Source organism: Ambystoma mexicanum, chromosome 6p (genome assembly GCF_040938575.1).
Source record: "Ambystoma mexicanum isolate Mex_15411 chromosome 6p, UKY_AmexF1_1, whole genome shotgun sequence".
Lineage (NCBI taxonomy): Eukaryota > Metazoa > Chordata > Amphibia > Caudata > Ambystomatidae > Ambystoma > Ambystoma mexicanum.
In genome coordinates, this window is record NC_090935.1 from 1,349,328,816 (window position 1) to 1,349,354,529 (window position 25,714).

General features: G+C 43.8%; 2 protein-coding genes across 2 annotated transcripts in view; one reads left to right on the plus strand and one right to left on the minus strand.

The window, feature by feature from the left end:
• The window catches only part of LOC138510407 (acyl-coenzyme A amino acid N-acyltransferase 1-like), a 727,070-nt gene that overhangs the window by 144,271 nt on the left and 557,085 nt on the right, over nucleotides 1–25,714 (plus strand). The window lies entirely within an intron of this gene.
• SMIM19 (small integral membrane protein 19) overlaps nucleotides 1–25,714 on the minus strand; it is a 158,994-nt gene that overhangs the window by 103,839 nt on the left and 29,441 nt on the right. Inside the window, exon 2 of the mRNA XM_069626042.1 lies at nucleotides 2,425–2,562. Within this exon, the coding sequence (XP_069482143.1) occupies nucleotides 2,425–2,558 (134 nt within the window). The 5' untranslated portion in view covers nucleotides 2,559–2,562. The remainder of the gene's footprint in view (nucleotides 1–2,424; nucleotides 2,563–25,714) is intronic.

Genomic DNA, 25,714 nt, shown 5'->3' on the forward strand with positions numbered 1-25,714 from the left:
ACCCTTGACTCTGACCTAACTCTCTCGAAGCCAAGTCAACAACATCTCAAAGTCCTGCCACTACCACCTTAAAACCCTTAGACGCATCTTTCCATATCTCTCCTTTCCCAACAGACTCTCCGCCGTCCAATCAATCGTTATATCAAGACTGGACTTCGCAAACCCCCTTTACCTCAGAATCCACGCATACCAACTGAATAAACTCCAAAGGACACAAAACGCGGCAGCCAAATTACTACTTGCGCGTGGCCCAAGAGACAACGTCTCCCCAGCCCTTAAGACGCTGCACTGGCTTCCAGTAGCCCGAAGGGTGACTTTCAAAACCTTATGCATCTCCCATCGAGCACTGCATAAAACCGGACCTGAATATCTTGAAGACAAAATAAAACCCTATCACCCCCCCCCCCCCACGCACCCTAAAATGGAGTTATGCAGGCCTCCTAATCCTACCAAAGACAAACTGAGTCAGGCTAGGCGGAGTATCATTCTCAGCCTTCGCCCTCACGCTATGGAATTCACTCCCACCCCACATCTGCCTAGCTGAGGACTTAACGTCTTTCCGCAAACTGCTGAAAACCTGGCTCTTCCCATAAAACCAACCCGCACCATACTATCCCAAAACAGACTAACAACAGCCCAATGAAAGCGGATGAGTGCGGCGAAGGGATGAGTTCGGAGAACGGATGAGTAAGTTGGAGGGGGTGTATGTGCAGAGGGGGTGAGTGCGTAACACGGATGAGTGCATAAATCCCAGATGAGTAAAGTAGAGCCAACAAGTCTGGATAGCTGATGAATGCGGAAATACAGAGTTTGTTTATTGCCTGAACGGACGATTCTAGAGACCTGGCAGATGTGCGCTGATGGGGGTGTGCGCTGAGTAGGTGAGTGCATAGAGGGGAGGAGTGCCTAACACGGATGAGCGTGTACATTTCAGAGAAGCGAATAGAATGCAAGAATGCGCAAACCGGATGAATGTGCACAACAGATAAGCAAAAACATAAGGGTGCAAAACAGATGAGTATGTTGAGCAGATGAGTAAGTAGAGCCAACAAGTCTGGATAACTGATGAATGCGGAAGTGCAGAGAGTGTGTTTATCGCCTGAGCGGACGATTGTATAGACCCAGCAAATGTATGGTGTAAAGGAGTGTAGGGTCCGGACGAGGGCATGGTCCGGACGAGGGCATGGTCCGGACGAATGTGTGGAGCACATGGGTGTATGGAGCGGATAAGCTCGTGGAGCGGATGAGTGCCTGGAGTGCATGCCTGGCGCTGTCAAGAGTGCATGCGTGGGGCGGACAAGACCACATGCACAGAGTTGACTAGACCGCGAACCAGAGTGCATTAGACCAGACTGGAGTACATAGAATGGATAGGTGTCCATCCACGGTACAGACTGGAACGCATAGAATTGCGTGACGTATATAGTATGGTTTAGAATGCAAAGAACGCTCAAAAGAGCATATGACTCATCATATCACACCACCAAGCTTACCCTCTCCCTTACATCACCACTCAACTAGAACACAGAAGTACTATGACACCATTCGGTATAACTGTTCTCATAGCAACATCCGCCGCTCACTCCACATCATTCTAAGTTGACACTGCTGGTCTTGCACCGCCCAGCCAGGCGTTCTCCTCAGGCCTAACGCAGCCGCAGCCGTTCTGGATGAATCCTGCCTGAACGAACACATTCTCCTGATCTCTCAATCACCACACCTACCGCTAAGAAGCAGCTACTACACGGATATCGCACAAGATGCACACATACCCGGTGCTCACACGCACCTTTTGACTCTCTCTACTGATCTGAACTTCGGTTCACAAGGGCGATCAACCTACCAGCGCCTTCAGACCATACCAAATTTATATAAGGCGCTATATAAATGCAAAATTTACATAACACCTTAATGCTGACCCACACAACGAGACAGGTTTCTAACGATTCGAGGGTAACAATACAACATCAAAGCAATCTTGCACTGCCCCCTCTGCTGCTTCTAACCAAACCCACCCCACTCTCTTGCAGTTCTAAGCGCCATAAGACCATGGGATTGTAAAACAATAAAAGTATGATGGAGGCAGTTATAATGAACACGCATGGAAAGAGTTCTTCCCTAAAATAAGACCAGCTACATGCAGGAATTAATTCGTGAACACAGCATGATCAACCTTAAACAGAGGAGAGGTGGAATAAGGTCAAAGTCATCCATAACAGAAGTAGCCTGTGCACATGCTTTCTGGAGACATTGCAATCAGACTGCTTTGTTGTAATTATGAAAGCTTCAACCTCAGGAATCAAAAGCCTAAATTAAGAGGGATCTCTGGCATGAAGATACAACTGACACATACTGCCGTTGGGTGATGGTTTCACAACCACTGGCCATCTTTCTGTCTGGACCTCTGCTCCTTCATGAACTCACTTTCTGGCGTACAGGAAAAGACCGAAACTGACCAGGATTACAATCAGGTAAACGTTAGTCGCTTCATTCCAGGCTTCATGCACAGAGTAATCAATGGTTTCGTCATCTCCCATTGCACCGTAGCCTGCTGCCATGGATCTGTTAGAGAGTAAGAAAGGTGGATGAAAGCAAATTAAGTGACAGTAAAAAGTTAAATATCAGTGCACCTTAAGTGTCTTTTTTTTTTAACTCTTCATAACATTACAATATGCACCTGCACAGTTTCACTTACGTAATAAAACATGGGGCACAGGGCTTTAACAGCTGGTAATGCCTCAGGACCGTAATAAAGAACTGAATGAAGAAAGGGCTTTTAATGCAGTCGATTGCACTGTTGCCACATGGTAAAGCACCCGACCATGTGGCATAGGGCACTGCAGTCCTGGTGTACATATTGAGAGACTCTGCATGTTGGCCTGACTCAATCTCCTCTGGCAGGTCGTTTGACACTTTACTGCTCATACCCTACACATGCAGAGAGATGGCACACAAGAAGGTGGCATTTTGAAGGGGTGGTAGGATGTATCAGCAGGCAGGAGACCAGTGGTGTATCCAAGAGGCAGGCTTCAGTGCAGTTTAGCAGATCTGGTGGAACAGGAATGGAAGATTACGGCAGCCAAAGACTGAAGCGCTACAGCGGTTAGAGGAAACAGGTCAGGCGAGACATGTAGTGTTGCATGGCATACCATCTGCTATGGCCCAGAAAGCCACCAATAGGAGTGCTCCTTCACGGAGACACAGGTACTAAAGCATTTTAAATACATCACAAAAGAGTCACATATCCACTTGTAAGTGCAGTACCAACTATCCAACTCTGAGAAACATGGAGGTTGTGGAATAAGTGAAGGAAGTGTTGATCCACACACACAATGGGCCCATTATGGCTTGTACCTAATGGGACCAATGCAAATTAGTTTTTGAAAGGGAAAGTGTTCACTCTTTTCCTGAACTGCAGATGGTTTTACTCTATTCCAAGTACAATGAAACTAGAGTGACTATTGAAGTCATCATTAAGAGAAGACTACAATGAGAGACCATGTAGTTAGTGGGAGCGGATGCACAAGTCACTAATAATCTGAGTAATTTCTTCCGGACCAGGGGTAGGCTACATTTTGGGCACCTTTGTACTCTCCCCATTCCTAGCCCCCTCCCCCCTCTCCCTTTCCCCCTCCCCACTCAGTCCCTATGGCTAAAGGCTAACAAACGTTGCAGCTGTGACTTCAAAAATGCTGCCACTTTTTCTCTACTCAAATAATGCCCATATATTTCAGAATACACAGCTTTACTTCGCAGAGTTCATTGGCTACCATACTGAGGGGCACATTAAGTGAGTAATCTCTTCAGCAGCCAGTACCCTAAAACTACACCCTAGACTCATTGGATTAGGTTTGCGGAAATTGGATTAGAGACATCGCTAAGAGCGATTGTCGTACTGACTCATGCAGGAGGACACCAAGTAGATTATATAGAGATGCACTGACCCATCAAACAAAACCCAAGAATGCTTTTCTTTGGCTAACATTTTACTTGATGGTATAACAGCTAGCATGGAAACTGAAAGCTTAACTGGAAAAAGAGCATAAGGATTGCGAGACCTGAATCAGCACCATCGAGGACCAAGTTGCCTCCCACAGCGCTTTCTACCTGCACTGACCAGGGACCTGAAGCAGAACAAGACTAAGTTAGAAATGTGGTCCTACCGCAATATTACCTTATTTGGGGTAGAGGAGAACAGAGCCTGAAGCAACGCCGAGAACTTTGTGGAGGACTTACTCAAAAATGTTGTGTAACCCAAAGCTCTCCCTGTTTATGGTCTACAGTCAATAAAATGCCACATGCTAAACTTGAGGGACTGCAACCTCATCCTGAAATAGGATGAGAAAAGGATGAGTTTAGGAAGCCAGTAAAATATTTCTACAACCTCACTTCTGTTGTGGTCCTGGGGAAAGTCATTTATGGGCATCAAGAAATTACTCAGAATGGTATGCATCATATGACATTCTCGTACCAACCAAACGTTGGTGCCACCTTCCAGTACTGGCTCAAATGCAACAAATCGTCAAGACCGCAGTCTGTGTGCATGAGCGATCAAGCCTATTGTTATAGGTCACTATGGTCTGCAGGTGTTACTGCGACTTCGATGTTCAATATAGGGAAGTCATAATACAGACAGCACAGTACTTTCATCCGACTGTTGGGTGAGTGAAATGGTAAGCCCACAGTATGTCCCCTAGGTGAATGCATCATAACCAAACTCGTTTGTAACTTTGTACACTGCAATTGTTAGGGAGGCACTGAGAATGAGCTTCGATTTTTATTGTGTAAAAAAGGCACAATTCTTTGTGATTTGAATAAAAAACGAATTTGTAGAGTATTTCATTGCTCTTTCGACGTCAACTTGGCTTATAGTTCACACTAGGAGTACATCCTCTGCTCCAACTATGATCAGCTCAAATATGCAAGCCATCGGCAACCTCCATGAAAGCTGATAACTTACCATGAGCGTCCTGGGACAAAGGTTCTACTAGAATATCATGCTTCAAGTGGCGTTTGTCAAACATTGAGGCTCTAATAGGATTCACACATCCTACTCCTCCCACAATCTCATTAATCTTTCACCAAGCTTTCAATGGAAGAAAGCGGATATTGACCCACAGGGCAGGTTTGTTGCATTGCAAGGAAGCCTTCAAAGCAAGGCTTTCATGTGTGTGAACAAAATCGGTCCTGAATTTTTCACTCATTCCTAATGTTTGCACATCTGCACCGGTCTTGATGTAGGGGTGTGACGAATCCCTGGATGTCGTCACTTCACCCCGAGGGGAGGCTCCTTCCAATGAGCCCAAGGTGGTGAGGCCACTACCAGATAGCCATTCTGGGGGTGGTAAACCGCTGGAGAGCTCATGGGGATAAGGATGATCATCTGACACAAAATCAGCACAACACCCCTCACCCTATACCCCTCCATACCACATACACTACAACACTTTATAGTACGCCCATGCACCTTTGTAAGTCCGACTCTAGGAAACACTGAGACGAAGAAGAGTAGGGACTACCCGAAGAAAGTGTACCAGATAAGTACAGAGAAGAGGAGGAGGGGATGCAGCACCATGTAAAATGCTGCAAGAACTAAGGGTGAGCATTAGATTTGAACGAGCGGAGCCCGACGACCAGAGAAGAAAGCAGGAAGCTGGAGGTGTTCCCGGGAGCTCCATGACCAGCGAGCCCAGGCAGACTGCGGCGACGCAGTGGCAGGACCTCCATGGGGAGGTGGGCCATGCAGTCCTTAAGACGTGCTGAGACTTCTGAGCGCTGCCATCGGCAAAGCCACAGAAGCAGACGGTCACCCACTGATGCAGGACGACGGCCCTGATCCAGGAAGAAGCATCACTGTGTAGTGAGGACCCAAAAAGGTAACCGGAAGCACAAGTGGGTTGGCAGGGATAGCGAGACATCACCAAACTCTCCTCCACTACCCCAAGGCACCAGGTGGGCTAAATAAAGGCCCTACAGAGTCTGGGTCCCGAGGTTTCAAGAAATAAGCATCCGAGGGAATCTTCCTCTGCACAGTGAGAGTCAGATACCCATTAGCCCACAGAAAGGGGTCTGGGAACCCCAACACCAGGAAGCTAGAGAGAAAGCCCCTCTTCTTCTTGGCAGTACTTTGCAGGAGAGTAAGCCTGGGTCTGGACCCTCCAAGTGAAAAAGTCCAGGGGAAAGGAGTCATTCCCCCTCCTGGTGTTGTTGACCTGTGAAACCAAGTAGAATAGAAGGAGTCATTCCCCTGGGGTGTGAACTGTGGTAAGTGGAAGAACGGCCAGGAGAAGAGAGTAATTCCCCCTGGTTGAGTTGACATCTATCTTTCAAGATAGCAGGAGAAGGGAGCCATTCTCCTGGTCACCAAAGTGTAAAGACATTCTGATACAGGCTGTTAGAAGACAGGCAGTATGTCTGCCAAGGAGAAGCGTTTGAACTTTTTCCCGTGCGTGTTGAAGGACAATTTGACCCAGGGAAGGGAGCCATTCCCTAAGAAGAACACCTAAATATGGACTTCTATCCCCAGTCTATAAGAAGGGAATCATTCTTCTGGACCAAAAAGGTCTACCTTACCCTAGTTTAGTTTTAAGGGACAGAAGTAGGGCTTTAACACAGGACTGTGGACTATTGATTTACAAGGACATTCTGACAGAACTTTTAGTGTTTTAGTTGAGGCAGGGAAACCCCTCTTTGAAATAAAGAAAGTATTTTCCCGAATAATTGAAGTGTCTCCAACAGTCACCATCCAACCTGTGTGTCGTCTTCTCTTTCTGCACTTTGCAGGATTTTCAATACTTTAATCACAGGAACCATGGTAAAGGAAACATTGAGAGCCTGTCAGGTTCCAATTGAGGGCATGAACACCAGGGCCTGGATCATGCATGGAGGAGAGTAAACTGATGGCTAATACTCAATTTCACAGTGCAGAACATATCCTCACACAAACCCATGGGTGGTGTTTGACTCAATATTGGCAATGTGGAATACTGTACAATTGTTTACACTTCAATTCAGATCACACTAATTTTGCTTCGCATACACGTGGGCCAGAGGTCCACCAATGAATCATACAAACTTTATTTATGCTATACAAGTTACATCATGAAATACAGTACATTCATTAAAACCAGCAATGTAGAAAAATGATTTACAATTTTATTTACAGACTTCTGGCACTTAGAGTAAATCGTGTAGCTTAAACAGTCTACCTTAAATTGGCATAGATACACACAAGTCATTTGGTTTCTTTTCATAACATCTAAAAGAAAAATGGAATTATATATTTTGTTACAAAAAGGGACTAAAATAACTATTTAGGGCCAACACATTTGTTACAGTGCTGGAAGCCAATTTTGGTTGCAACCATCCTCCCATCTTTATTTCAGTACACAACATTAACAAAATCAACTGTAATACCCATCATAAGATAATTGGTTTCAATTAAAATAAAAATAAATCCTGCATTAGAGGTTACTGTGCACAATCTAGATACTACAAAGAATAATAAAGATGTTGTATTATTTATGTAAAAGTTACCCAAGTTATATTTTATTGCTATTTCGCTCACGCTGAGCTTTTCCCCTTACATTCCTCAAAGGTTGGTAATGAGATTTAGTGCAGGACTAATAGGTCTAATTTTCGCTACTATAGCCAGCATTGGTTTAAAGCCCAGACTGCTCATTCATCCCAATATCACATGATAAAATAAAGCCGGGTTGAATGGTCTAAAACGGTCAATTTCTAAGAAAAATAATGAATATACCATTATGTATCGACCTACACAATGGACAGTAAGATAAATAATGCATAAACGTTACAACTTATTGATAAATGCTGAGCATAGGCAATCATTAAAATCTCTGCCCTCTTGCCAAATAGTGTGAATATGTGAAACATTGCTAAATAAAAAACATTCCCTTAATGTCAAGGACCAAGTTAAATAGTTTTCCAGCCTTTCAGATTTGGTTATTTTTGCATGAAAAATTGCTCCCGCTTCTCTATTCAGAGCCGGTTTTAGGTTGTGAACAAAGCTTCTAGTAGATAAGATCTATTAGTCCACATGAACTGAACTAGTTTAGTGCGTGGATTGATTTAAATCTTCATAAAAACGCGAGCCAACAAATCTTGCCTAAATTACCACAAGTTAAAACATCCCATATGATGTCTCTTGTAAGCGTATCATATGGATTAGATCATATTAACGAACAGGGTGGTTTTTATATGGTCCTCAATATATTCTATTCCTACCTCTGAGGGAAGTGCATACTTGGACACCAAGTATCCTTCCAAAGAAGTTTTCTTCGATCTGTTTTTTGAATGGATTTGCAAGCCCCCAAACTCCAGCCACACATAGTGCAAATTAAGTAAAAAAAGCAATTCATTTTTAAAAAGGGGGGGGGGGGAGGGGTGGTGAGGGAAGAGGAGCTGTAAGCTTTGTAGGAAAATTTAACTGGTTTTAATCTCCAATGTATTGAGCCATTCACACCTTGTTTTTTCAAATGCAATGGCCCATTAAGGTAAAAAGGATTTTTTATGTTTGTGTGCAAATGTTCGCAGAGAACTGATCGTAAGGAATGTGCACGAATTAGCGGATTGTTCGTAAATGAAACCATACAATAAAAAAAGCATAAAAACTGTTGTGCAGTGAAATAGAGTAAATAATATTAAATTAAAATCAGCTCGAAAACAGATCCTATTACCGGAAGGGGTAGATCCATTAGAGGAATGTACTAGTGATCGAAATCTCACGAGAAATGATAATAGTGTGCAACATCCTCTGAGGAAAAAAGTGTAAACAGAAAGAATTAGATTGCATATGAGAGAGTAAAAGATGGTTACAAATAGGATCATAGCTTTGGGGAAATAAAAATTAACATAAGGAAAAAAGAAGGTAAGTTTACTTTTATTATTTATAGGAGATATCAAAATAAACAAAAGGGACGAAGATTTTTAAAAATAAAGTCACTGACTAGAAATTGTCACATTTCATTTCTTTAGGAAAATGGCAAAATGGAAAAATGGAAAAGGCAGTTAACTTTGCGTCTACCAGAGGCAACAAACAATTACAACAAAATGGTTTTATATACAATTTAGAAAGATTTAAGAGTGAAAGAAAATGAAATGGTAGAAATACATAGAATATAAGAAATTAAGCTGTCGACGAAGAGCCATCACCACAAGAGAATATATTGAAAGTACAAGAAATCATAACCGTGACCCTAATGTAGCAGATCCCAACTCATTTGGCAGGTGAAATGCCATGTGATAAATTGAAAGAAACAAATAACATACCAAAGAAATTTAGAAAATAAGGCCGTAAAATTCCAAAAAAAAAGGTGGGAGATGTAGAAAAACGGAAAGCTTACAAAAACACACAATGGTGATAGTAGAACAATGGATAGTAGATTTATTATTTTTGCAACAAGTCAAAACTTGGGAAGATCAGAAATAAGCAAAAACTGGATGCTAGATGGAACGTTCATAGGTTGTCCTAAACCTTTGAAACAGTTATATAGTGTACATGGGGAAATAGATACAGAATTTTTTCTCACTTGTAATTGATGACAGAAAAAAGGAGAAAAACTATGCAGGTGTTTACAAAACTGTAAGAAGGAATACCTAATGCATGCAAAGACGAAAAAACATGCTCAATGGACTATGAATTGTCAGCAATTAAAGTGATGTACGATATACTACCAATTTGTGCTTTAGCGTTCATAACAATAGATGTAGTGGAAGTTTACATGACAATCACACATGAAACATTATAAAAGAAATGAAATGGCGCATGTTTCAATTAATATGAAGAAACGTGGATTGGTAGACTCTTTTGGATGTAAACTACCAAATATTAAAATTGAAATACTGCAATTGTTTTTCAGCAATTATAAATGGATCACCAAAAACAAACAAGCTTGAGGGGGTGGCATAATAGTCTAAAATGTGGCCGTGAGTCATACAAAACCTACGATATGGAGTGTGCTACAAACATAGCAGGAAATGCAAGAAAGCTCTATACTTCAGAAAATGAGTGGCAAGAACCTGCAAAAAAATAAAACTAAAATGTACAAAACATAAGAAAACTAAAGAAATATCTGAAAAATATGCATCATTAACTATGTGATTATTTGTCAAGCATGGCCTTCAAAGTTAATTTTTATTAGATTGTGAATGAGGAATTGATATACATGTGTGGAATGTGCTATAAAAAGGAAAATGTATTAGCAACATCAACTTAAAGTGACTATTTAAATAGAATTACCATCATTGTACATTTAATTGCATGCATTATATACGTACGAGAGACAGTTGAAAAGAATTTCAATAAACATTAGATTTTTTCTTCTTCTTAGAGTTACTTACATTGTATTACAGTATATTTACTAGTTATAAACTAGAAAAAATACAAGAAAGTTAAAAAAAAAAAAGTCTCCCTAAAACCATATTAAAAAGGTAAGAAAACCGGTAACTGCTGATTTTAAAATGTTTGCGTAAAAAATGCACAGAAGGTCAATTTGTACGTTTAAAAAACGATCAAATGAGTGATTCAAACAAAACGGTTTAGAACAAATTGACTAATACCGGTAAAAAGTTATTCCATGGTAGTAATACTTTTTATGAGAGTTTCATTATTTGAATTTAAAACTTGTTTTTACTCTTGTTGATGGATCCACTAGGCTCAGCTGCCAATACACAACATTTAACAACATTCACCTTTCATCCTTTAGGTCTCATATTCCCTATAACGGTTAGTATTAAACGCTTCTGTGAATATCCATAAATGTTAACCAAAACTTCCCTCTGTCCACAAGCGCAGTTGAACAATCCATTAATGCCATATATAGCTATAAATCTTCGAGGCACCATTGCGACAGGGCAGCTTTCACAGCCCCATCAGGGATGTTAGTGTGCACAGCCCCTAATGTGCAGTGCTGACATGTGTGCAGGCAGGCCCCCACCACACCCCGCCTTATCTGGATATGTTGGCGGCAGGGATGTGGCAGACCACGCCACAGTCAGCAGAGACGTTGGAACACCACAACAGGGTCTCAGAGAGGCTAGGCAAGACAGCCCGGCATTGCAGCAGTGGCCAACGAGATGCCAGGCGAGGAGGCAGCAGGCACAGCTCCTCCCCGGAGGAGCGCTCAGCAAGGCATGTGGCAGCCAGGACACCACCGCCCCACACAGAAGGAGAGCTGTGTGAGGGCCCTGCGCCAGAGCGGCATCTAGCAGGGGAGTGCAGCTCTAGTAGACCATCTGCTGGAACCTGCTAAGAGGGTATGGGGGGGAGGGGGAGAACCAACCACTAAACCAGTAGGTAATCCTTTCACTAAAGGAACCCACTAAAACATTTTTTGGTATTTTGTATTTGTTTTATTTGTAACGTGCACCATCAGGCCCAAAGGCATCAGGGCGCAACTTAAGCAAGGGTTACATACAGAGCATAAATACAGACATAGTTTAACAGCGCGCATATAGATACAGATTTTTAGCAGAGGATACACGGCAAATATGTCAATATACATAATTAACAGAGCAAGTGTTTGACATGAAAAGTGCATCACAGGCAGGATCAGTGGGACAATGCAGGTAAGTCTGGTGTACAAAGCGTGGCTCAGTGCTGATTGAAGAGCCATGATTTCGTTTTGGACTTGAATGAGTTAAAGGAATCTTCAGATCTAATGGTGCTAGGGAGGGCATTCCATAGCTTGGAGGCAAGGACAGGGAAGCTTGTGCCACCTGCTTTTTGGAGTTTGATCCTAGGGATTGCAAGACAGTGGGTCTGGGCGGTTCTTAGAGGTTGGGTGGGCGCATGGCAGGATAGCCGCCTGCAGAGGTACAGGGGGGTGGGGGCCCTAGTTGGCCAGGCATTTGTGCCGGAGGTCAAGTGTTTTCAGTGAGATTCTCTGCCTGACGGCTAGCCACAATAGATTGATTCTGGATTCGGAGATGTGGTGGTTTCGAGGGATGTTTAAGGAAGCTCGAATAGCGTTGTTCTGGGTGATTTGTAATTTGTTCAGGTTCTCTTGGCTAGTTCCTAAGTAGAGGGCGCTAGCATGGTCAATTTTAGACATAATGAGGGTTCTGGCTAGTGTGACACTATTCTGAGTGGTCAGGAATGGCCTGCAGGCTGCAATGAGTTTGGAGGTGTATGCAGAGGCTGATCTGACTGCATTAGTTTGCCGAGATAAAGATGGAGTGGTGCCAAGATCGAAACTTGGATGGTATTGCCATCAATGATCAACGACGGGTCTAGTTTGCTAAGGCGTTGCGAGGTGCCCAGGATAAGGAGCTCCATCTTATCATTGAGGCATAGCTGGTGTTGGGCCATCTAGGCTTTGCCCTTCAGGACTTCAATTTGTGTTTTTAGATCTATCAAAGCCGTTTCAGTCCCATGTCTAGGATGGAATCTAGATTGTCTAAGACCTAGAAGATTATTGGGTTCCAGGTAGTCTTGGATCTGGATGTATGCTGCACGGTTTAAGATCCTGAGCAGGAACGGGACGGTGGTTATGGGTCTGAAGTTAGTAGGTATGCTTGGGTCTAAGGATGTTTTTTTAAGCAATGGGATCACCCAGGCGTCCTTGACGTGGCCAGGGACAATACTGGTTTTGAAAGAGGAGTTTATAAAGGACGTGCTAAATGGGGCTAAATCGTGGGCAGATTCCTTGACAATGGGAGCAGGGCACGGATCACCTTGGCAATTGGATGGTTTGATCCTTCGAAAGAGGTTTTCTACCTCAGCAATAGTGAGCGATGAGAAAACAAAATCTTTGGTATTAGACGAGTCTAGGAGGGGTGCCCATCCCGGGGCAGGAGGACGGTCGTCAAGATCCAGGCTCTCTTGTTTGTCTTTGATTTTGGATTGTAGCGTCAAGATTGTATTCAGTAAGGCTGACTGAATGTTGGCACACCATTTGCTATCTTTAATGCAGGTGTCAGGCGGGGTGGCTGGAGTTTCAAGCTCTTTTAGGATCTTAAAAAGTTCCTTGGTGTTCAAATCGACTTGCAGGATACGGTTATTAAGGGAGTCTTTTTTTGCGGTGATAATAGCTTCTTTGTAGGCGAGCGATGCAAGGAAGAAGCCATCTTTGTGCTCATGTCAGCTGGGAGGTTGGATCATTGCAGGAGTCAGAGGCAGCATTAAGCGATGGGAGTAGCAGGGGAAGGAGTTTCTCCTTGGTTATGTCCCTTTTATTTCTGGTGCCCTTTTATTTCTGGTGCCCTTTTCTTTCTGGTGGGGAGGGCTGGAGCAATCAGTCGGGACACGGGGGGTGGCTTCAATATTAAAAAGGTGATAATGTGATGGTCAGACCATAAGCAAGGGGTATTGGCAGGGACATTGATATTGCAGTTGGAGCCTGCTAACCAGTCAAGGGTCCTGCCTTTAGAGCGAGTAGGCTCTTGAATGTGCAAGGTGAAGCCAAAGTTGGTTAGAACATTCTCCAAGTCCGATGCAATGGGATCTTTAGGGTCACCAAGACCCAGATGAGGTCGCCTAGGATGATAATTTGAAAGCTAGTTTTAGTTTTGTTGAGGAGGAGGGAGGATATTTCGCCGACGAAGGAAGGTGCAGGGCCTGGGGACCTGTAGATAAGGTGGATGGTGGTCATTTGATTCGCCGTTAGTGATAGTTGAACTGATCGTAGTTCAGCTGACTCAAGTTTGGAATTAGTCGATACTCTTAGATCAAGAGTGTTTTTGTGGATGAAAGCCACGCCACCACCTCTGGCTTGGGCAGTAGTGCGGTCACAACGCGTGATACCGTAGGAACTGCACAGCATCAAAGTTCAACAACTAATGAACACAAATAACTACCCTTCCCACGAACCAGATAAGTCTTGGAAGAAACAGGACATGAGACCACAAGGTGTGTGCTTGGGTCCCCCTTTGAAATTTCCATTGTAAAAAAAGGGCAACATTTGTGGATACATGCAAAGCCATGTATCAACACCTTACGTCAATGAAGATTCTTCAACAGCAAGGTTGTCGAAAGGTTAGACGAGGCCAGAGCTGCGATTCCAGATGCAATCTGTGACAGCAAAGGTTCCAAGGAGGATACAGTGACTACGACAAGTATGCCGAAAGGATCTTCTCCGTTTCCTGGAGGAGGCAGTATAAGAAGAGGACGGAGAAGGATGCAAAAGCAGCTATTGGCTCTAAAAGATGAGCAGCCCAGACTCGGGTGCAAAGTTGGTGCGAGATTACAGGGGATGCATGGGTCCTGCAGACCACCCAAGATTTCCAGCTAAAGGTTTTTGTGGCAGCCAAGTAAACGAGATTTCTGCCACCAATCTATTTTTGAGCATAGGATTTGGGAGAAGGGTTCTGGGAGCGGGCATGAAAGTATGCAATACTGTGGTCCATGCCAGCAGCAATGACTCAACCAAGAAGCAAAGACAAGGCCAGACTGATAATATATCTGAAGTACCACTGCAAATATCCCCCCCCCACCCCTTGAATGGAGATTCCCAAGGACCATATGGGTGGGGCAGGAATGGGAGTTTACAATCCTTCCGTCTTGGCCATCATCCAGTCACTATTGATTCATGTAGCTCTTAAAACCCATCAAAGCAAATTGAGTAGTGGATAAGGACGATAGTTTATCTGGATAACATGATTGTGTCCCAGGACAGAACTTTGCTGCTTACCCAAGTCCAGAAATAAGTGATGCCGCTACCGATTCATTAATTGAGAAAGGTCAGAGCAAGAACCACCATGCAAGATGGAATTCCTGGGATTTTTTGGATATAAAGTGGCGTAAGGGCTCAAACTAGCAAAGTCCAGGATGCAGAGTATCCGCAGAGAGATACCTCCAACGTTTGTTATCAAAGAGGTTAAGGCTACTATCCTGGCTACATTCCTGAGGTGTGCTTGGCACTTCAATCCTAGCAATATGTCTGGGATCACAAAGAAATAAAAAAATTAAAATAAATTACAAATAAAACAAAAAATAAAATAAAAAAGCTCCCTTCTGCATCAGACTGAGCTACGATCAGTCAGCCCTCCTGTCCAGCAATGCCAGTACCGAGATATCATGGTGGCTAGAGTATATGGAGGCCTGGAATGGGTGAAATTTATGAAGCTCATTGGGTGTAAATCAAACCCAGTATGACAAGCTGAGGGGCTTAACGTGTGGCACCGATGCCTGGACTGTTGTGGTCCACATACTAGCCGAATCTGCACATAAAAACTGCAGCTGCTTGTAGGCTCCTGTGCCATCAATCCCCTGATGCAGTTAGTGAAACATTGGTGCAATATCTCAGCATTGAGGTCTATCACCCACCTAGGGGGCATGCAATTTAAGTTCTAGTACAGTTGTCCAAGTACTTTTGGCACTGTCTATATAGAGAGGAACATTTTGGTCCAAGAAAAGTATCTGCCTTGGTTGGTGAACATAGTGGCTTACTGTATTAAGGTACCCAAGATTCCAGCAACTGGAAGCTTCAGAGGATTCTTCCTGCGACTCCTGGACATAAAGGGACCTCACTCTTTTTGCCATAAGACTCAGTCACCTGGAAAGACTTCGGTTGGAAGCCAGATCCAGCAAAAACAGCAATGGAAAAGCTTCTCCAACAATAGGGCCCACAGATAGGGTAGCCTTGTCCCATTTGTAATGGTCATGGGTGTGCTACCTTTTGCCAGGAGGAGAGGGGTTCAGGTGGATTGGTGATATCTTTCTAGTCACCTGAAGCATGGCTTCCAACTCTCCAGGAGTTCTCATCGGAATGTCCTATCCTATTGTCACAGATGCCCCACATTCTGCAAGATCCAGCAAGGACTTCACCAAATAGAGTTGAACAGGACCTTTTCATGGAAATTCCTGGTGAAAACAAGGACCTTCACAAGCAGTTTTGGGGGGGGGGGGAGCGGGGAATCCATGTGAAGCTCTTGGGTTCCAGGTATGGCTAAGACATACAGAGCAGCTTGAAAAACTGGTGTTTGAAGAGGGATAGAGATCCTGTTCGAGCAGATCGGTGGAAGCAGCCAACATCTCAAGGTTGTCCAGGGAGAGCGTGGCATATAGGACAAGGTGTTCAGGTCAGCAATTTCTGCTGGGCATTCAATGGGTAACCGCACATTAGAAGGTGATCATTCCTTGGTTAGGAAACTAATGAAAGCTATTAAGTTTGGTGAAGCTACCACTTCCAAAATTTTACTCTTTGGAACATCAACAAAGTTATATGGCTTTTCCTGAGCTGGCTAAAAAATGACAGTCTGCTGAGGAAAGTCATGTCAGCTATGGGGACTAAGCTTCTTTTCCTTACATCTTGTATGACTGTATCAGGCATGAAAGCCTGAAAGTTGGCAAGTAAGATTCTCCCCAGAAGGTGGTCACAAGCGCACGATAGAGTCAGGGTTGAAATTGCCACTGAGACAGACACACACACACACACACACACACAGAATGTTAATATAAGAATTGGGACACATCTAGTACATAGTTAAACATAATGGATCACATATAATATGGCAAAGGTTACGGTTTGCGATTTGTGGTGCGCGGTGTACTGGATGATGCCAGACACAGAGGAGCAGGTTTTAGCTTTTGCTAATTGAATCTCAATTGCAATCAACTAAAGCTTGATGTCGAATGCCTCAAGGTTTACAGGGTTGCAAGGGCCAATCTTCGATGGGTCTGGGACAGTTGCTTCTAGGGCTTACCATAAAGGGAGCGTCATGTGCTGCCCAGGCAAGGCGAATCAGGTAGATTATGGAACAGATTGGGATAGACAGGCAGAGTTTCAATGCCCACTCAAACAGAAGGGCCATAGCATTGAAAGTCTTCACAGCAGGTGACAGGCTAGAAGACATAATGAAGGCAGCAGAATGGTGAGGGACAACCTTTTTAGAACTTCCATTTCAAAATGATTGACCAAGTGGTTACATTACTAATAAACAAGTTCTAAACACGCTTAGCAGCAGCCTCTGGTCTTGCCGGAGAATACAGATTTTCCAAATCGACTTCTCATGACTCTAGTACAGACAGTATTATCCCACCCTCGCAACAGAGCCATTATGTGAAAATGTGGAGAATTCACGGAGGCTGCTTAACTCCTTGCTAGTATTAGAGAATGGGGAAACGTCAGTATGGTAGTGTGTTATGCAAGGTGGGTATGAATGCTGGTGTATGGGTATAGGAATGGAACGTTGGAGTGGAATATTAGTAGAGTGCTGGGTGAATGTTCCACTGATCGAGCTGGCTAAGGTGTGGATGGACCAGTGGCTGGCTGTATGTTCTTATGTACACTAACCTGATATAACTAAGACATTATTGACATTGGTTTATCTACCTACCTTGGATCCTGCACATCAGCACGCATAGTGTGCAAAGGACGACATACCATCATCAGCCGGGCAGGGAAGCACGTACTGCAGAAAGAGACCAAGACATTGGCGGTGGTGTCCTCCACAAAAGAGCGGTGGGAAAATAAAGAAATAAAAAGGGTGGCCAACTAATTCTTCGTGGAAACATTGGGTACTAGCAGTGAGTGATTTGGCCAGGATGTGCAGGAGGCAGTGGTGGTACAGGGGTTCAAGGCGCGTAGAGCACCTTGGATCAGGTTGAGCATTTTGCTGTCCGACATAAGAGGTATGGCCATGAGAATCCAGTGTCCAAGAGGATGTGGGTATCCTTGAGCACTAGCATTGGTGATTTGGGCATTTATTGGGAAGAGTTGAATAGGTCTGTTGAATGCAGGGTGTGCAAATCTGTAGGAACTGGATCCGGATCTATGGGTTCTGTACCAAGAAATCAGAAATCTTAGCATGGAGAAGTAGCTACAATTAATTAGTGGTGAAGAGGCTTCTGCTTTATGAACACTATGTTTGTGTTAGCCTCATGTGTTAGATTGGGTTGTTCTAAGGGGTGGAGTGGGATGATGTTCGGTTTGGGCAGCCTGTTTACATGGTATTGCATGTTAGGTTAAGAGCAGTCCGGTGTCCCCATTAACCCAGTCTTGGATTGACTACACATCCTTTGTTGTATTTGAATATAGCATATAGCCCGGATATCCATTTGAGACCAAAAGCACAGATTTGTGGATGTAATTAAAGACATGTGGGATGAAAGATGTGCGAGGCAAAGATTCAACAGCGATTGACTGGAGGGGAAAATGTAAAAGGGCAATTCTTGAACTATGCTAGGTTGGTTAAAGTACTGGCATTCAGGTGGGAATTGATAACAGGAACCAGAGATAACACCACTAGTACATACTTTACATATATAATGTCCTCATTTATCAGAGTATGCAGGACACACAGTGTGGAAGTACCACACTTTAAGGTGAAAGAACAATGGGCAAGCAACTGGAGAACCATTGGGTGTTGGGGAATCGTTAAAGATAACCACACAAGCCAAGACTATCAAGTAGTTCAAATTGATCCAATTCAACATACATAGTGTATAGGACCACGAAAATAATGCATTTCATCAACCATGGGATTACGCACAAATGCCGTAGATGTCAACAGCAGATGCGGATGTATGGCATATGGTATGGGAATGTTCGGTTATAATGCGTTTATGGCAAAAGGATATAGTGAAAGTGAACAATTTGGTAAAGGGTAACGTTCGAGTGTTTCCCTAAAGTAAAGTGTGGGTTAGGTTATCTCACGAAGGGGGTTGGGGGGAGGTGCGGGAGAAACAAAAAGATGTAAAAAGTGTAATTGGGCACTACTAGGTCAAGTGAAACAGGAATAATGGTGGGGGTGGGGAAGTGAGGGGAGGGAAATAGGGACATCAAATGGGACTTCTGCTAAATTAATTTATGTCCTCCCCGGTCGTCAAAACACTGAAAATTAACCCCATGTCAACTATACAATACATTCCACCCCCTGGAACAATATGGATACCGAACTTAAGATCTGGAGCTTTATATCAGAAAGCTGAAAACAAACTGGAATGTGATGGTAGTATGCCCAGAATCAGATAAGACATTTAACAGTTATAATGTTGTAGGCAGCCCAACAGATAAGGGGTGCATCAGCCCCTTTTACTCCCTTAGAATTTGCCAATACTCCCAAAAAATAAAAAGGAGGCAGTAAAAATGTCCAAGAAAAAAAAAAAAAATAGGAAACCAATACATATTAGCTGGTCATCCTGCTTTCATCCATAGGGCTTCATGGATGTGTTTGGCCCAGTAGTATACATAGCTCTACAGGAAGAAACTATTATTATTGGTGCCCGATCCGGGGAGGTAAAAAATGTATCTTTAATATGCATGACTACCTACATCCAAATAAATATATCTTTTTTAAATCAGTTAAACCATTCGGAACCACTTAGAATATGCCCAATAGGAGTATTTTATAAAAATCATTTTACTCCCAACATTAGGAAATGGCGAGTAAAACGTTCCCAATTCAAAATCGTATCTGGAGCACAGAGTATTATTAGAACATTTGGCGATAAGTAGGGTTGGCATAAGGATCACCACCGATCTCAGGTGGGGAGGTGGGTAAGGAGTGGGATATATATTACAGTTTGTATGACCGTTAGAAGTTTACAAAAAGAAACTTTTTTTTAAAAGTTGCAAGCTACTAACTAGCCATGAAAAGTAATCACCACCTCAAGTCTACACATATGCACGCATAGCACACCATTTATCTCTAGGCTAGTGGCAAGTGCACGTTGCTATCCCTGCTTGGGGCATACTTTAAAATGGTGCAATGTCTTTTTGTAGCTAAGTACTAACCCAGGTTTTAGGAGGGGTGCAACCAAGAGATCTTTGCAAAAGCACTACCAGTCACTGCATCATAAAGCGGTTGGCAGCACCAATAGCCCACCTTTTCCTGCACATCGGCGTCGGGCAGAGGAGTCTCACAATGCTTACTGAATTCACTTAGGAATCTTCAGGATTGAAAGCAATAGGCTGCAGATTTTACATAGCTCCAGTAGTTAACGTGCCTGCTGAAGAGAACAGGCCACATACCTGGAATTTGACAAAACAGCTCAGTGTCGAACTGAGAGTACCTTACAAGTGCACAGGACTTTACGTGGGCATAAAAAGATGACCGATGATACACATTATCGGGTGAGCTTTGTAATATCTTGAAGATCAAATACATATTTGGGTGTAAACGGGAGTCATCTCTAGGCCAATAAAAAAAAACCTAAAACAAATATGTGAAAAGGTGTTCCAGACAAATGGCAAGTACTCAATGCATCGGATTTGAGCACAGTCTCCTTCGAGGAACGATCATTCCAGCCCATCTGTGTTTTTCTTTAATGGCAAGTTTATGGTGTTTGCCAGAGCTTGAATCACAGTTGTCAGGAAAAGAATGACCAAGGCACCCTGTTGTCAATGAAAAAAAGTGTTGAATCCAGTGAGAGCTCTCACTTTGCATTGGAGGCAGAACTGGAAGCGAGCTCTGTGCTTTACAATTATTTTACACCACCACTTTAAAGAAACAAAAGCTGGAAAATGCAAGTGCTTTGGTTATAGTCCAAGGAACTCTAAACTCTATATAAAAAAGGAACATTGGTCTAACCCTAAAGCGTTTCCTGGCATTACCAATTCAAGCACTAGTCTCAACACGGGGCTAACCGAAGCTATAGCAGGTCACACGATTACAATAAAACATTCCATCTTACACTAAAGGGAACTTAAGTGGAGGGTGTTGATATGTATTACCTATGGGGTGACCAAAAGGTAAGGGGAGGAGCAGGGGAGAGGGGGCACGGATTTTGGCTAGACTGAAGCAGTAACCATACTCGCAAGATTTTCGAGCAAGGGCCGCTTCTTCGGCCATGTAGGTTTAAGGCAGAGGATGCATCTTCTGCAGACAATAGAAATGAGACTGCACTGCATTTGCCATTGCCGGCTTGGCTACTAAGGACAATACAATACTGAAAAGTGTTACTTTCGTCCTACAGTGTACCCATTATTTGTGTACCATGGGTATTGCTCAGATGATCAGATGCATCTCTGGCATGCCCCAGAGCTTGGGTTATGGAGAGTTGAAGACGCCCTTGTTACCCCAGGAGCTTCCACCATATCAAGGTGGGTCTAACAAAACAAAGCATTACAGATTGGACTTTAAGTATATGTGGAGTGCCCCAGAAACACACGGTAAAAAGGTCTTCAAAAATGTTTCTATTATGATAGGTGTTTAGGTTAACATCGCTTGGCCTGAGGAAAAGCTGCACTGTCTTCCCAATACTTAATGATCAAAAATTGCCCTGGATATTATTGGATCGATGGCTCAAAGCATTATATACCAATTCTGTCAGGCAAATTAAATCACAAGCACCCCTAATGCTCGGACCAATGAACAAATGACTGCAGAGAAGTTACAGAGACGATCAGCATCAACACCCATGACCCCTCGGAGACCTAGGTACACAGTAATGTGAAAACTATCTGTGAAGAGCAGTCTATACAGGACAAGCGAGACTCAACTCATAATGATGTTGCCCGACATCTTCCCTTGCTAAAGGATCAGCAATAACCAAACAACCTGTCTGGATGGAGGAAGGGGAGCCGGTGAACGTTTAGGAATGTTCCAAAATGAGGATTAGTTCAGGACCACAAAACTAAACCCATACTCCATTTAAAAAATATTTGACATATATAGTCTTACAATTTCAGTAATGCCACAACAATAATATTGGCTGATGGGTGTCACATGAATATTTAAACATCAATACCTCCATCACATGCCCAGCTTTTACCAAGCAGAGGACTTATCCAAAGTGCAGATTGTTTTCTAACCTGAATAATTGTGGACGAGTTACACCTCCTTTTTTAGTTTGGGCTACTAAGTGGCAGAGCCATCTATAAACTGAACTATTGCATTTGAGAACAGATGGGGAGATGGCATGAGGAGGAAAGCTTGAAGGGGTTTGGTTATTTGGCCACCCATGGTCACGCCAATCCCTATGGCAATTCCAACCCAGTTCCTGTCCCTCCAAAACACCTCCTTATGGGAACTCATTCAGCTTGCTTTATTCTAGCCTTGCAATCAAACTTTGCACACAGAGCCTTCCACTGTTTTCTTCAGAGCAGTCCGAGTTAATGACTTAATTGGAACTGTTATGTTACTTGCCATTTAAATAGCGTTCTATATATCATTGGTATGACCTCAAAGCGCTGGTAGGTTGAACGCTGGACGCCCTCGAGATCCGTAGTTCGAGAGAGAGCGAGAGCGAGAGCGAGAGCGAGTCGTAGGGTGCGTGGGTGCACCAGATATGTGCGCAGCTGATGCGATTGCCTGACGGTAGCTGCATACTAGCATTAGGTGTGGTGGCATTTGATATCAGTTGAATGTGCGCAGTCTGGAGGATGGACACCAAGACTGGGTTCTGGCTGTGTTAGGCCTGTGCAATTCGCTTATGTGTGCAGCTAGGCCGATTTTCGTGGGGTATAGCTGCGTTTTACAGAATGTTGAGGTGTTCATGAAATATTGTTCGTATGTGAGCAGCTAGGACGAAATTGATTGAGGGGTGTAGAGCTGCACTCTAATTTTGTGTTGGCGTAAAGTAGAGTGTGAGCAGGTCAGTGTCTGGGTGGAGGTTTGATTAATTAAGCTCGCTATTCCGGATTCCAAATGGGCGTTTGCGAGTGCTGCATTCAGAGTAAACTTATTAGAGACTAAATAAGCGCATTCAGTGGTGTCGTTGCTCAGGTTCTCTTAGAGCATTTGCCATCAGGTGGCAGGGTCTCAGCAGCCTTAGATGGTCTTAAATAGGCATTATGGAAGGAGACCGGTTTTTAGGGCCTTGCGGAAGGCCATGTAGTCTTGGGTGGTTGAATATGTGGGGAGGAGTGAGTTCCACAGAGTTGGTGCCAAGGTTGAGAAGGCGGATCCTCCGATCCTGATAGAATTAGGAGGTTGGAATCACTAGAAAGAGGGCAGTGCTTGAGATGGGAGGTAGGATATTATCTTCTATTTAGGTACCTTGGGCCGGTCTTGTGCACTGCTCGGTGAGTAATGCATAGGGTCTTGAAGGTGGCCCTTCGTCTGACTAGGAGCCAGTGGAGGGTTCGAGAGCGGGTGAGATGTGGTCGCTGTGTCACAGGGCGAGGAGGAGTTTTGCGGCAGCAGTTTGAGCTCCTTGGAGTTTGTTCAGCTGGTATGCTGGTACTCCCAGATATAACGAGTTGGCATAGTCCAGTCTCAACATAATAGACCCAACATCGGCGAGTCTGTTGGGGTAGGAGAGGTAAGGAAAAATGCATCTGAGAAGTTTGAGGAGGTGTGACAGCATTTTGAAACATTATTGATCTGACGGGAGAGGGTTAGACCCGAGTCCATAATGCAGCCAAGGTTTTTGACTATGTTGGAGGTGGTGAGGGTCACCAGAGTGGATATGGGAGAAGGGCAGTATTGCTGCACACCATGATTTCTGTTTTCTCAGGGTTCAAAAGGAGGTGGTTACTGGTCATCCATCGGTCAATATCACGGAGACCAGCTTTAAGTTTGGGATGTGGGTCGGTCGTTTGGGGATTCTTAGGATAATTTGGCTATCGTCAGTGTAGTTAACAGGAGCGGTTGCGCATGTGGATGATTCCTGGTAAAGTAGTCAGATAAAGGTTGAAAAGGAGAGCAGAGGAGGCATGAACCTTGGGGTACTCCAGTGTTCACAGGGCGAGCAGTTGAGACAAAAGGAAGGCGATTTGTTTCCATTTGCTGAGGAAAGAGGCAATCCATGTGTGTACCGAGCCACGGATTCCAAGGGAGTGTAGCCGGTCAAGGAGGATTGATTGGTTAACTGTGTCAAAGGCTGGAGAGAGCTCAAGGAGAATCCGCGCTGCGCAGCCCTCAGCGTCTGCCGTGACCTTGAGATCATCCCAGATCGAGATCAGAGTGGTTTCTGTTCCATGTCGGGGTCTGAAGGCAGATTGTGTGGGGTCTTGAACATTGTGCAGCCCGCGCCACGATGCCCCCAGGTTGCTGTGCGCTCAACAAATGTGAATAAATGTTGGATTCTACAAAGCAGTTGAGCTGGGAGTATTTATTTATTACATTTGTTACTCGTCCAGACCCGCGGGTATTACGGCGAAAATTCAATAAATTGTAGCATTTTTATACAGGGTTACAGTTACCATCACATAGAACCTATTTTATACTGAAATGCAAATAAATCATGTAATCCCATTTCTTATACTAAGTTCCAATCAGTCAAAGTAGCAGGTCACATTTTGTTTAAACACTAGTTGCAGATCTAGAGGTGACCCCTAGTGGTACATGAGGGCCATGGGGCTACGTTTGCTGTTTAGATTGAAAGAAGGGGGTAAACCAGAGGTATTCTATTAGGTTAATATTTGTTAAATAGCCAGGTTTTCAGTGCTTTTTTGAATCTTAATAGGAAGTCCTCATTTTTGATACTAAGGGGTAGAGTGTTCCAGTGTGATGGGGCTAGGACTTTGAAGCTGCTTCCTCCTGCTCTACTGTATTTGCATTAATGAACTTCCAAGAGGGCCAGTTTATTAGATCTCAGTGTCCTACAGGAGATTTGTTTTCTTGATGGTGTTGTTGAGGTAGCGCTTTGTTGGGGATGCATTTATAGACGGTGCTGAGTGTTTTGAAGATGATTCTTTCTTCAATTAGCAGCCAGTGGTTTTCTCTTCTGATGCTAGATATATGTTCTGACTTCTTTATACCTAGAGCTGCTCTAAGGGCTTTGTTTTGTAATAGTTGGATTTTATTTAAGTTGGTTTTGGGGGTTGCTAGGAAGAGGATGTTACAGTAATCCAATTTCGTTAATATCAGCGCTCTGGCCAAAGTGATGCAATTTGTGGGGGCGAGAAATTGGCGGCTGAGTGCAATACTTTTTGCTGTGTAGGCTGTGGAAGAGGAGAGGGTTGCTATTCATTTGTGCATAGTGAGGTTGGCATCTATATATGCACCAAGAGTTTTGACTTGTTTGAGTACTGGGATCTGTGTATCGTCAATATTGATGTGAGAGTATCGTCAATATTGATGTGGAGGGAGATTATTCTTTTTTGGGAGCCCACGATGAGGACCTCCGTTTTCTCATCGTTCAGGCAAAGACCGTTTAGGGCCATCCAATTTTGAATTATAGAATAAACTGTTGATAGTGTCAGTGTCTTGGGTGTAGTCACCTGTGATGGGGATGAGGATCTGGGTGTCATCTGCAAAATTGGTGTAGATGACACCCATATCGTCAAGAGCCGAGAATAGGAGTTTAGCATATGCATTGTAGAGGGTGGCCGAGAGGCAGGATCCCTGGGGGACTCCTATGGGTACTACTATAGGGTCCGCTGCATCAACTATGGATGTGCAGTCCGTTAAAAAAAGATTTGATCCACTGAGTAGCGTTAGAGAAATTAAAATCTTTTTTTAGGGTGTCGCAAAGTTTGTCATGGTCTACCAGATCGAATGCTGCTAATAGGTCCAGTAGCAGAAGGGTGGCTAGTTGGCCCGAGTCTCCGATAGAGTCCAATTGGATTTTCAAATCCAGGAGGGCTGTCTCCGTACTGTGGTTGGGGGCCTAAATCCAGATTGTCTGGCTCCTAGTACGTTATTTTGTTCGAGGTGGGTTTGTATTTGGTTGTAAGCTATTTTGTCGATAGTTTTAAGTAGGAACGGGACAGTCGTTATGGGCCGGTAGTTTGTGGGCACTAATGGATCTAATGTAGGCTTTTTTAGTAGAGGTGTGACCCATGGCGCATTAATGCTAGCTGGGACCGGATTGGTATGGAAGGAGGCATTCACGAAATTGGTAATTATGGGTGTGAGAGTAGGG